The 13633-nt window shown below is 42.2% G+C and overlaps 1 protein-coding gene across 1 annotated transcript; it reads right to left on the reverse strand.

The window, feature by feature from the left end:
- Positions 1-577: 577 nt before the first annotated feature.
- On the reverse strand, positions 578-12647 carry ccnb3 (cyclin B3). Its single transcript, XM_061959065.2, has 12 exons — positions 12519-12647; positions 12313-12396; positions 12141-12224; positions 10237-10343; positions 9954-10080; positions 9786-9884; positions 9622-9714; positions 3476-3613; positions 2117-2272; positions 1897-2046; positions 1678-1808; positions 578-939 (listed from the first exon to the last, which is right to left on the reverse strand). Exons 2-12 carry the CDS (start codon positions 12382-12384, stop codon positions 870-872), a joined length of 1227 nt encoding a protein of 408 aa, XP_061815049.1. The 5' UTR covers positions 12385-12396; positions 12519-12647; the 3' UTR covers positions 578-869.
- Positions 12648-13633: the final 986 nt, after the last annotated feature.

Raw genomic sequence — 13633 nt, forward strand, 5'->3', positions numbered from 1 at the left:
CAACACAGATAGACAGACAACATTCACACTCACATCCACACACTAGGGCCAATTTAGTGTTGCCAATCAACTTATCCCCAGGTGCATGTCTTTGGAAGTGGGAGGAAGCCGGAGTACCCGGAGGGAACCCACGCAGTCACGGGGAGAACATGCAAACTCCACACAGAAAGATCCCGAGCCCGGGATTGAACCCAAGACTACTCAGGACCTTCGTATTGTGAGGCAGATGCACTAACCCCTCTGCCACCGTGAAGCCTTGACTGAACCAATCTTTATTTAAACTAAATATTTGTTGATGGACTTGAACCATTTGATACTGAAAATTATAATACATCCAAGTTGATTAGTAACAGGAACTCAGGAGCACAATATATAAACACTTACCTAGAAAACCAAAATTAATTGGGATACGCTCCAGCAAGGAATAATGGCTACAGTGAGTACCGGTAAGTTAAGCGGTGTTTGAAGCATGATACTGATAAACCATGTTCCCCCAGGTCAGCCCCACAATTTGAAAAATTAACCTATTATTTGGTATATTACTGAGCTCTACTGGTCATTAGCGGTAAAACATGCACAAAAGTAAGTGTTTACCAAACATAGATGAGCATCTTTATTACTAAGATAATACATGATACAAACGCACTAAAAGCCATAAAACTTGTGCAAATGCCATTAAAAGTAACAATTTGGACGCTAGAGACAAGTGGTGATCATAATTGTTTTTTCTCTTTAACACAAAATAAAAAAGGTAAAAACCCTAATAGTCAACATCAAATGTAACAAAAACAACATGTATAAATATCAAACATTAACGTATTTACAAGTGTTCACCTGAAGGACATTTTGGAATAGAGTGCAGAGGCTTCTTAATCCGATAACGCCTTCTCCAAGACATCCAGGTCAATCAACGGCAGAGACGACACTTCGAAAAACACCCTAAAAAAGAGAAAAATGTATATGACAAATAAGTTTTCATGACAAAGTTGTCATTTTTCAATTGACAAAATATTGATTTTTTTTTTTTAAATGGCATCAGTGTGTAAAGTTTTTTTCATTTTAAAATGTGAATTTAAAACATTTGGACGCACATACAACACTTAAGACCTTTAGTATATCAGTATGTGGAATTAAATTATGGAATGGATTAAGCAAAGAAATCAAACAATGTACTAATATGATCCACTTCAAGAAACTCTTCAAACTCCAAGTGTTTACAAAGTACAAAGAAGAACCATGATGTACATTCTGAATTTATTTCATCCATCCATTCATTTTCTAGATAATCTTACTTATCTTACCATATGAAATATAACTTACTTCACCAAATATTTATTTATTTTTATTGTTATTATTTATGGAGTATATTGTGAATCAATTGAGAACAGGGAGTAAACTAAAGTTTTAGCAACTGCTATGAAAAGCGGTAGGATTAAATAAGCTCTGCTTCTTCCTACTCCTTTTCACACATGTTGAATAGAGGAACTGGAAATGGTGATGGATGTTCGAAATGAACACAAACTCAAACTCAAAGAATATTTATCAGAAATAAAAATACCATGTTAAAATAAACTGTAGTAGTAAAAAAATAAAAAAATAAACAAGTGTTATGCTGCCACCTACTGGTCTGGGATGGTTACTGCCCCCTAAGCAGTGCGTGTATTGTTGTGTTCTTACTTGTGGGAGTATTTGGTGTTGATCGTGTTCAGTTTTTCATTGGGAGGCTCCAACATCATCAAATAGATCTTCCAGACCACGGGCGCCACTTCTGACAAATTGTATCCGGAGTGGAACTGCAGGATGGGAGACTAGAAGCACACAAAAAGAGGTGGTTGATGATAACAATAGTAGTAGTAGTAGTAGTAGTAGTAGTAGCGGTGTAGCGGGCTCGCATACCCATCCACCCAGATCCTTGGTAAGCATGGCCAGAAGCAGGCAGCTGGATGCCAGCAGCGAGCCTCGCAATGCCACCATCTTCATCTCCAACAGGCTCCTCTCGCAAAAGTAGCGAGCCAGCGTCAGTGTGTCCATGCCGGCGTTCACACACTGTCGACTCAAACAAGTAAGTAAACTGACGACGACAACAACAACAGGTGCACAAACCCCGCACAGATACCTTGGCGTAGCGCCGTAGAAAGCGGTATGAGATGGGGATGTTTAAGTCGAAGGACAGCTTTTGCAGGATGCTGGCCTCCATGGCGAGAATCTCCTCCTTGGTGTACGCGCCATCACAAACAAAGAGGAATTCTTCGACAGGCGGCACGCTGTACTCCTGCAGGAATGCAATGCGGGACAAAAAGAAAACATTCAAATAAGGCAATGGTTTCACTACTGGCAGAGGCGCTAAAAAAAAAAAAAAAAAACGGCGGGGGTGTTAAAGTCTGCTCACCGTGAAAACTCCAACCAACACGTCTATTCAAGTTAATCTCCCGAAGCCGCTTGTTTACAAAAGCTAATGATAACCCATGTCTCCAAATACTGCGAGGTCATAAAATCATATCGGCTGTGGGCAACCTCCTGGTGTACATAGGCCTGGGCCGATACATTTTGCCGGTTGATATATTGTCCCACAAATTGCAGATAAACTAAAATATGCTCAACAGTATTTTGAGACCAAAATAAGCACTGATGCAATCATAATATGTACCGTATTTTCCGCATCATACAGCGCACATAAAAACCTCCAATTTTCTCAAAAGCTGACAGTGCGCCTTATAATCCGGTGCGCCTTATATATGGACCAATATTGAGCCACAACAGGTCTCGCAACCCCAGCCTCTACTGTAGCGTCTAGTCTATGCGCCTTATAATGCGGTGTGCCTTATATATGAACAAAGTTTTAAAATAGGCCATTCATTGAAGGTGCGCCTTATAGTGCGGAAAATACAGGTAATAATAATGCAAGTAACCCTTTCAAACGCAACAAATATCTGTCTCTCATTAGTATTTTTTGCCGTTGTAATTGGAAGGGCAATAACTTTTAAATGATAGACTAGACTTAAGACTTCGTTTTTATTGTCATTCGAATTTGAACTTTACAGCACAGATAAGAACGAAATTGTTATATAAGCTCATGGTAGTGCAGGATAAAAAAGCAATAAGGTGCATATATAAATAAATAAATATATATAAATAATATATAAATATATATATATATAAATATATATAAATAATTACAGATTACTGTACCGATAAATATATTGCACTTTTTAGATTTTTTGATTAGATGCACATTTGATCCTAAATAAGTAAACATAAAAAACAAAATGGACTCTCAATCTCCTATGGCAAAAGTAGAATTTCACCAAAAACGTTTTAAAGTGCAATCACTTCCCACCAAATTGGTCACACTTGCGTGGCTTATCTTGCTCATTAGGTTTGAAGCCAAAAAAAATAAAATTTTACGTTACAGCCAGCGCTCTGCAATTTTCTCTAAAATTGTCAAGGCAGTGAATGTTTGACGCTGCGTCCACACCTCAAACTTGGAGGCGATGAGCATGGCGGTGACGCCCACCAGCTGCAGCATGTTGCGGTGAATGGGGGTGATGTTCAGGTAGTGGTCGGTCAACTTCACGCTTAGGTACAGCGTCTCGTGGAACAGCTCAAAGTTCTCCTAAAAAAAATAATGAAAGGGTTGACACAAAATGGACACTATGGGCCTGATTTACTAAAGGTTTGTGTGTACTAAACACGTGCAAATCAGATTGCACACGCAAAGCTGATCTACTGAACTTGTGCAAAGTGGATTGCGTCTCTAAAGGGAGCAGAATAAGGCACGCAATCCATTTTGTGTCTATCTTCCATCCATCCATTTCCTACCGCTTATTCCCTTTTGGGGTCGCTGGAGCCTATCTCAGCTACAATCGGGCGGAAGGCGGGTTACACCCTGGACAAGTCGCCACCTCATCGCAGGGCCAACACAGATAGACAGACAACATTCACACTCACATCCACACACTAGGGCCAATTTAGTGTTGCCAATCAACTTATCCCCAGGTGCATGTCTTTGGAAGTGGGAGGAAGCCGGAGTACCCGGAGGGAACCCACGCAGTATGCAAAATATATGCGGATCATCAAAATGCCCAAAGTGGGAGGAGAAAATGCAAATATAATTTCTTTAGCAGAGTGTGATTTATAAACACTCATCACCGTATTGCGAGCACTAATTTGCGTTTTATTTAGCATGTGTGGGAAGGATGCATATCCTGACAGTTCCACACGGCTGCAGGCTCAGACAAGAATCATCTGTCCTACGTGTGTGTGCGTGTGTGTGCGTGCGTGTGCGTGTGTGTGTGTGTGTGTCAACATTTTGGATGGTTAAAAATAAAAAAATTAGACTTAGTCTATTCAGCATTGTGGTAAAAATGTAATTTGGTTGTACTTTTACAATAAAACCCCATAAAAAAATAAAAATTCCAAAAGGTGCCAACAACACTCCATTTACATTTCGTGACTTGAATATTAAACAAGTATTAGCTTGATTCCGTGAGGGACAAGCGGTAGAAAATGGATGGATGGATAGATAGCTTGATTGGCAACACTGAAATTGGCCCGAGTGTGTGAATGTTGTCTCTATGTTTGCCCTGCGATGAGGTGGCAACTTGTCCAGGGTGTACCCCGCCTTCCGCCCAAATGCAGCTGGGATAGGCTCCGGCACCCGCCGCAAACCCAAAAGGGACAAGCAGTAGAAAATGGATGGATGGATAGCGCTTATAATAACAATATCACTAACGCAGACTGACTATAGCGGCTGTGATCAGGAGCTTGTGTGCGGATGTTGACATGATCGACTGATCAGCTGCTTCGTCAAACTTGATTCTATATCATAAATCATGCCTCTCACCTGGATTGTAGAAGGACGAGAACTTACTCCGACAAATTGGGACACTTTGTCAGACAATTTAGACCCGGAAATGGCGAAAACGACACGAAAAGACGCTTGGTTCCACCCCCCGTTTCATCGCGAGTGTTATCAGTCATTCTTCATCTAAATGGTAATATATGAATATTCCAGCAGTCGGCATCCTAATGACAGCTGACCTTGTACAGTAAGTGATGTTGTGTTATGTTTGTTGGCTCTCAAAGTCTGCAGTAATGAAAAAAAAGTGAATATACTTGTTACTACATTACATACTATATATACACCGTATTTTCCGCACTATAAGGCGCACCTAAAAACCAATTTTCTCAAAAGCTGACAGTGCGCCTTATAATCCGGTGCGCCTTATATGTGGACCATATTGAGCCACAACAAACCTAAACTTCATTTTCATAAAGTTGAGGTCTCGCAACTACAGTAAACAGCCGCCAACTTCTTTTTCCCCCGTAGAAGAAGTTCTTCTTCTACGGTAAGCAGCCGCCGAGTTCATTTTCCCCCCATAGAAGAAGCGCTTCTAACCCAAAAATGGCTCCTATTAAGAGACACGCTTACGACGCAGAGTTTAAACTTAAGACGATCAGTCACGCAGTAGTACACGGGAATAGAGCAGCAGCGAGGGAATTTAACATTAACAATTCAATGGTGTTTAATTCAGACACTGAAGAAGAAGAATTCGAGGGATTCGTGGATGAGGAATAACTTCATAAAGTGAGCTTTACATGTTTATTTTGTGTGTTGTGTTGTGTGACTTTAATGTTTGAGCAACGTTGAGTTATTGATATTGTTATTGCTCTGCACTATTTCGAGTGTTACTATATTGTGATTGCACTAACGTTTGATTTACTGTAACAGTATCACTATTTTTTACCTGTTTATTGAATCGAGGAAAAGTTGCCCTCCACTATGTGATATAAATGTTGCACTACATGTTATACCTTGCTGTTGTTAAAAGATAAACAAAACACCACGTCACTGACTTTACCTCGGGGAAAATAATAAAACAGCTGTTTATTCATTTTGGGAGTGGACAGAGTTGTCAGAACGCTGGTTTGTAATCTATTAATAAAGTTTGACTGACCTATCTGACTGTTTTGTTGACATTCCCTTTAGCGCAGCTCCATCTAATGGATGCATAGGTGCGCCTTATAATCCGCCTTATATATGAACAAAGTTTTGAAATATGCCATTCATTGAAGGTGCGCCTTATAATCCGGTGCGCCTTATAGTGCGGAAAATACGGTACTTAAAGGAGAACTACACTTTTTGGGGACTTTTACCTATCGTTCACAATCATTATAAAACACATCACAATGGATTTTTATTTTGTTGCATTCTAAATCAATTTGATCAAAAGTCTGTTTACAATGAAGCTTTCCAGAGCCGCACAATTCTGCCTATAAAGCCCTCAAAAAAACATTGAAACTCTTCCATTAAGATTAAGATTTTATATACATTAAGTATATATGTAATGGAACAGGCACATTTATAATAGCATTTAATATTTACGTATTTTGATCATTTTGAGCATAATTTAATTAATTGTTTTAATTAATTTCAAAAACGCATAATGACGTTTGCTTTTTTATTCTTAAATCACTGATTTCTGCTCACTGCAGACTTTATGAGAGCCAACAAACATAATAAAACATCACTCACTGTGCAAAGTCTGCTGTCACCAGGATGCTCATATATTCCCATTGAGGTGAAGAATGACTCATAATCGTCACGAAGAAACGGCGGATGGAACCATGTGTCATTTCGGCCATTTTTGGGTCTTAAATGGCTGTCAAAGTGTACCAACTTGTCCGAATACCTACTCAGACTTATTCTGTCCAGATGAGATGCATGATTTATGATGTACGATAAACTTTCACAAGCAAAGGAAGTAGCAGACCACTCGATAATGTAAACATTACACACAAGCTTGTGATCACAGCGCCATCATAAATAGAGTGTCTGCGTTAGCGATTATAATAATATCATTACTTGGTTAATATTCAAATCACGAAATGTAAATGGAGTATTGTTGACACTTTTTGGATGGTTATTTATCAGATTTTATGGGCGGAATAGTCGAGCTCCCATTGGCTCAGCTGTAAGCAGACTTTTATTAGAGTTTATTTAATATTTAGAATGCATTAAAAAAAATCCATATGTCGTCATGTCTTTCATAAAGAGTGTGAACAAATTTAAATTCCAAAGTGCAGTGCAGTTCCCCTTTAATACTCTTATATCAAACAATGGAGGTGTTTGGATGTTTTTAAGGGCTTTATGGGTAGAATAAAGTGACTCCCATGGGCTCCATTGTAAGCAGATTTTTGATCGCATTTATTTAATATTTAAAAGGCATTAAAAAAATAATACATCCATTGTCATGTCTTTCATAATGATTGAGAACGACTGGCAAGATTCCAAAAAGATTGCAGTTCCCCTTTAAAAAGGGGCCGATTAAAACAAATTAAATTGATGCATTTTGGTGTCCTTTAGTACAATTTTTTTTACTGACTTTAATAAAAAAAAATTGGTAACATATTGGGGAACATATTCTAAGTAACAAAGACTTTAGAGTTATTTGGACACTAGGGGGACATATAAGGGTTAGGGTTTCTAATAAGCAATAATTCTGAGGCTATTGAGGGAAGACTCTTAGTTAATGGCTTACTGGTTGTATAATAAGGCCATGCAGAATAAGGCATTAATAAGTACTTAATAATGACTAATTAAGAGCCAATATGTTACTAATTTGCATGTTAATAAGCAACTAATTAATGGTGAATATATTTCCCATACTAAAGTGTTACCAATATTTCTTATATGAAAAAAACGTCTTGAAATATAAATTTTTTCCCCCATCTTGACCGGGGTAACTGCAGTCTCTCCGCAATGAGCACAACTTTGGCAGTAAAAAAAAAAAAAAAGTATTAATTTTTTTTAAAGTGCCAATAATATAGATACACTGCACAACTGCTTCTAAAATACCCACAAAAAGTGGTAGATGTCTCCTGCATGTTTGAAAAAAAAAAAAGCAGATTGATTGTACAGATATGGTGTTGTTTCTGCTGGGCAAGTATGCCTGACGCGCCTCCTACAGCGCCTTGAGTCAGCTGCAGGGTCATCAGCCGGGGACCACCGCTCATTGGAGTTTCGCTCTCTTTAACCCCGGAGCGGTGGCAGGGACGTCTCCCTGCCACCCCCTGCAGCTGACCCATCTTATTGCCTCGACCCCCAGTACTTATCCCTCCTCCTCAGCCACAACCAGAAGCTTCCCTTTTCTGCTTCCTCAGCAAGGGCCTTAGCTTCCCTTTGGAGCTTAGCCCCAGTCGTTCCCACATCTCGGAGCAGCCTTATAGTTGATGTGCCGACGAAGCCCCGACAGCCTAATTCCACAGGGTAGATGGTAGTGGACCAGCCTGCCTCTCTGCACTCAGCAGCCAGATCTGCATACTTGGCTGCTTTGCGCTCGTAGGCTGATTGGATTCCCTCCTCCCAGGGGATGGTGAGCTCAATCAGTATGGCAGACTTAGTAACAGCAGACCATAGCACGATGTCTGGGCGGAGTGAAGTGGTGGTGATTTCACGGGGGAACTGGAGCTGGTTGCCGATGTCAGCCCTCATACTCCAGTCCCTTGCCAGAGAGAAGAAACTGCGGGGGCCTCGTCGGCTGGTGTGTCCTTTGCCTTCCCCTGGCCTCACAAACATGACAGGAAGTTGCTTGGCTATGGGCCTCTTGTCTACTGCTCTCCAGGACTTCGGCCAGTTTCCTCAGGACTTGATCATGCCGCCATCTGTAGCGACCCTGTGTCAGCGCGATCTTGCAGCCTGATAGCAAGTGCTGCAGGCTGGCGTTGGGAGCACCACACAGGGGACAGCTCTCCTCCTGGCCGAACCACTGGTGGAGGTTTCTAGGGCATGGTAAGGTGTCATAGGTTGCCCTGAGTAGGAAGCTGAGTCTGGCTTGTGGCATCTTCCATAGGTCGGCCCAGCTGATGGGTCTGCTGATGGTACCTTCCCAAGTGGTCCATCTTCCTTGGCGACCTTGAGACACGGCCTTTATGGTATATTGCTCCTGGTTTGCCCTTGAGACCTCCTCCACAACCATGGCTCTGCGTTCCCTCTTTGTGGCCTTGGACCAGAGGCGTGGAGAATCACCCCAGCCAAGCCCCGCTCTCCCTACTTGCACCCTGCCAACTATCTCTTGGTGTTGGAGCCTGCCAATGGCCTTGGCGACCTCTGGCCCTGCTTGCCACTTCCGGCCTGTTCGGGTGGGTACACGTGCATTCCTCACTGTAGGATCTGAGAATTCTTCAAGCTCAAGAACCAGTCTGGCCTTCTCTTGCTTATAGCCCAGGGTGATGGACTGGATCGGCAGATGCAGCGAAGTTGCACCAAATAAGCCAGTGTCGGAGAAGCAACGCGGTAGGCCCAGCCACTTTCGGATGTAGGAGTTGGCTAGTCTGTCCAACCCGTTGACTGTTGAGGATGGAATCTCGCACATCTTCAGTGGCCACATAACCCTTTGGTACAGTGTGAAGTTATAAAACACTAAATGAGTGTCTCCATGGTGATGCCCTGTCACTTAAATAAGGCGATCTGCGCCACTTTTCAATACACGCAGTCTTAATAGATCACCAGAACATGCCCACTCACAGTACAAGCTATTTTATAGATTGCGCACGCTGTTTAGCACGTGGTATTTCGATCTTGGTAAATCAGGCCCTGTGTGTGTGCAACCAGAAGCTCACCTGCAATTCCACCAGCCAGTCTATCAGGACAGCCCGCATTTCCTGGCTGAGGCTAGGCTGCTTGCTCATGTAGTCGCACAGGACAAACTTCTCCTAAAAAGGACAAAATAAACTTTAGAAAAAAATGTTGTTTTTTTGACCGAATGGATCACCACTTGACTCACCTCTCTTTGCTTGAGGTAGCTAAAGATCTCCATTGCATACTCAGGACACATACGGGTGTCCTCCGAGTACTCCGAGTCGACGTCAAACTCTGCTGGAACCTGCAGGGATGAAGGAGAACGAGTCTGCACTTTTCTTCCACGGTCGCTTCCATGGACGGCGCCGCTCACCTGTGGTCTCCTGAGGTGTGGCGGCACCTCGTAGACGGCAGCTTCCAGTTTGCCGGCTGGAGCTGCTTCCTTCTCATCGTCCTCATCCTTTTCGACTGGATTCTCCACAGAGCTCTCTGAAGAGGACCTGTGCAATTAGAAGCAGGATTTTGAAATGTTTATTTCTTTTTAATGGAGCAACTAGCAGGAAGATTTACTGAGAGGAAAAACACAACAGCACCCCTCATTATTTTGAAGTAAATATTACACAAATGCAGCGAATAAACCAATATGGCAAAGGTACCCTTTCAGCTTGGTTGCTTTCTTTGATGACAGAGAGGGGGCGCTTGTTTTCTTCACCTGCTTCTTTCTCAGCTCCTTCTTGCCAGGGAGGCTGATCTGGACCTTTGACTGCAAAACACATTGGTGTGTAAACTCACCGCTTTTATTTTAAATCTGTCCCCTCTTAAATCTCACCCTCAGCTCACACTGGCATGCAATCAAAATTCTAAATTATTTTTTTTTACATTTTACTCAAGGACTTGCGTTGCACCAAGGACGACTTGCCAGCCAGAGTGAGTTGGCTGCACAGCCCTGGCGGTAGCCGCCAATAACATCAGCTTCAGCAATCGCATTCTTGTGTACACTTCTCTTCCATACTTTTATTTTTTACTATTTTTGGGGATCCTCGATACACACATCAAGAGTGTTACTAAAACGGCCTTCTTTCATCTCCGTAATATTGCAAAAATGTGTTCCATTTTGTCCACCAGCGACGCTGAGATCATTATTCATGCGTTCGTTACGTCTCGTCTCGATTACTGAAACGTGTTATTTTCGGGCCTCCCTATGTCTAGCATTAAAAGATTACAGTTGGTACAAAATGTGGCTGTTAGACTTTAGACAAGAACAAGAAAGTTTGATCATATTACGCCTATACTGGCTCACCTGCACTGGCTTCCTGTGCACTTAAGATGTGACTTTAAGGTTTTACTACTTTCGTATAAAATACTATACGGTCTAGCTCCATCCTATCTTGCTGATTGTATTGTACCATATGTCCCAGCAAGAAATCTGTGTTCAAAGAACTCTGGCTTATTAGTGATTCCCAGAGCCCCAAAAAAGTCTAGAACTTTTTCTATTCGGGCTCCAGTAATATGGAATGCCCTCCTGGTAACAGTTAGAGATGCTACCTCAGTAGAAGCATTTAAGTCCCATCTTAAAACTCATTTGTATACTCTAGCCTTTAAATAGACCCCCCTTTTAGACCAGTTGATCTGCCCTCTCTTTTCTGCTCTGACCCCTCTCTTGCGTGGAGAGGTTATTATTAGGTGACCACAGATTGTGCGCTAGCTGTTCAAAGTCGGGACCCGAGGTGGACCACTCATCTGTGCATCAGTTGGGGACATCTCTGCGCTGCTGAGTTGTGTCCACTCAAGATGATCCCCAGCTGGCCCCACTATGGACTGGACTCTCACACTATTAACTACATCCACTCGACGTCCATTGCACTGATCAGCCGATCAGCTGCTGTTGACGGTCCCTGACACAAAGCTGAAGCTTAGAGGTGACAGAGCTTTCGCCACTGCTGCTCCCAAGCTCTGGAACGACCTACCTCTGAGTATTAGACAAGCCTCCTCTCTTCCTGTTTTTAAATCTCTCTTAAATACATACTTTTATTCCATGGCTTTTAACACTGAGTGATATCCATCCTGCAATGGCGCCCCATAATACACATGCTGTGAACCTGTTTTTTATGTTTTTATTTATTCTATTTTATTTATTTATTTTTTATCGTGTTTTGTTTGTGTTGCGTTTGCTCGGTACTCGTATTATCTTTTAACCTGCCCATTGTACAGCACTTTGGCTACCCCTGTGGTAAATTTTAAATGTGCTTTATAAATAAAGTTGATTTGATTTGATTTGATTTGCACTGGTCGCACAGTGGGAGCGGGGGGGAAGGGGTTGGGTCCCCACATCCACGTTCCCCTCCAAGGTTTCTCTTTGTATCCCATTGGGTTGAGTTTTTTCTTGCCCTGATGTGGGATCTGAGCCGAGGATGTCGTGGCTTGTGCAGCCCTTTGAGACACTCGTGATTTAGGGCTATATAAATAAATTAGATCAGATTGATTGACACAGTGAGATTCAAAATGCCTTGAAAGGCGCTTACTGATACCCCACCTACTAAAATGTAAACCAAAGCCTCACGTTGGTCAAGTTTAGAAAGGCTGTCCTCTTTTTCGGGGCCCCACAAGAAGGGGAAGTGGACCTCTTGACCTGAGAACCATCGTCCTGTAAAAAAACAGACATAAGTAAAACTTTTTCTTTTTGCACACACAAAAAAAAAAAGTTCCAAATAAAGGCTTTTTTTTTTTTTAACCTGGTTCTCAGAAACACATGGCTTAGTTTTCTTATCCGCTGCAGGCGCTGTAAGTTTCCTGAGTCTCGGCATGGCTTTTATCCTCTGCAACATCGTATGTGTGGAATTAGAAAAGCCAGACAACAGACAAAACAACGCATCCTCGCACGTTCAACACGTGTTTAGGGTAAAGCTCGTCAACTGCCCAAAATGCACTTTTCCCCTACCTTGGTTGATGATATCAAAAAGTCGAACACGTCAATGTTATGGGGGGGGAATCGGCGTATAGTTGATAAATATCGTTGCTTTGAACTGAGGCAGCACACTGCTTTACAACGGAAAAGGTTGTTGCTCGAATTTTGCAGCACGTGCATCTGATTGGCCAGAATTTAAGCGTCGTCAGCCAATGAGCGAGTTCTAAAGTTCTAAAGAGCGCTTGGTTTGTTTACCGAGAGCTTCCTGAGTGTGTATGGAAGAGCGGGGGGTCTGCATTTCCTGGGTTTAGGGTTCAAATAAAAACCGTTAACTATCCTAGAATGCGTATGGCATTTCATTCATCGTTTTTTTTTCCTCGAAAAAAGTCGTGGGCATAATTTGCAAGGGGGTTGTCTTCGCGACAAACATTAGCGGGAGGAGCCTGTGAATTTTTCTACTCAGTGCCGTCAGTTGAATGCAGCTATTTGATTGGTTCATGGAACCAAAACATGCAGCAGTTCCATATTATACGGCAGTGTTTTTCAACCACTGTGCCGTGAGATACAGTCTGGTGTGACGTGGGAGATTATCTAATTTCACGTATTTGGGTTAAAAATATTTTTTGCAAACCAGTAATAATAGTCTGCGAATAATGTGTTGTTGTTGAGTGTCGGTGCTGTCTAGAGCTCGGCAGAGTAACCGTGTAATACACTTCCATATCAGTAGGTGGCAGCAGGTTGCTTTGTAGATGTAGGAAACAGCGGGAGGCAGCATGCAGGTAAAACGGTATCTAATGCTTAAACCAAAAATAAACAAAAGGTGAGTGCCCCTAAGAAAAGGCATTGAGGCTAAGGGAAGGCTATGCAGAACGAAACTAAAACTGAACTGGCTACAAAGTAAACAAAAACAGAATGCTGGACGACAGCAAAGACTTACTGTGGAGCAAAGACGGCGTCCACAATGTACATCCAAACATGACATGAGTTAGCGAAGATCCGGGCATCACGCGCGCTGCCTGGCCATTTCACAGTCACATCCATAAAGCAATATTTGTAGTCACACACACATCACATCCACGGGAGGAAGGGACAAAGTTTTTCGCCAAGTAGAATCACAGATGACTCGGACATTCCAAAGTTCTCTTGCC

This window comes from Nerophis lumbriciformis, linkage group LG05, assembly GCF_033978685.3.
Source record: "Nerophis lumbriciformis linkage group LG05, RoL_Nlum_v2.1, whole genome shotgun sequence".
In the NCBI taxonomy this organism is placed as follows: Eukaryota; Metazoa; Chordata; class Actinopteri; order Syngnathiformes; family Syngnathidae; genus Nerophis; species Nerophis lumbriciformis.

Coding starts and splice junctions, on each gene's coding strand:
- ccnb3 (XM_061959065.2), bottom strand. CDS start 12,384: ATGCCGAGACTCAGGAAACTTACAGCGCCTGCAGCGGATAAGAAAACT. Junction 10,081..10,236: donor AAAGCAACCAAGCTGAAAGG/GTACCTTTGCCA, acceptor CTAATTGCACAG/GTCCTCTTCAGAGAGCTCTG. Junction 940..1,677: donor AACACCAAATACTCCCACAA/GTAAGAACACAA, acceptor TCTCTTTTTTAG/GGTGTTTTTCGAAGTGTCGT.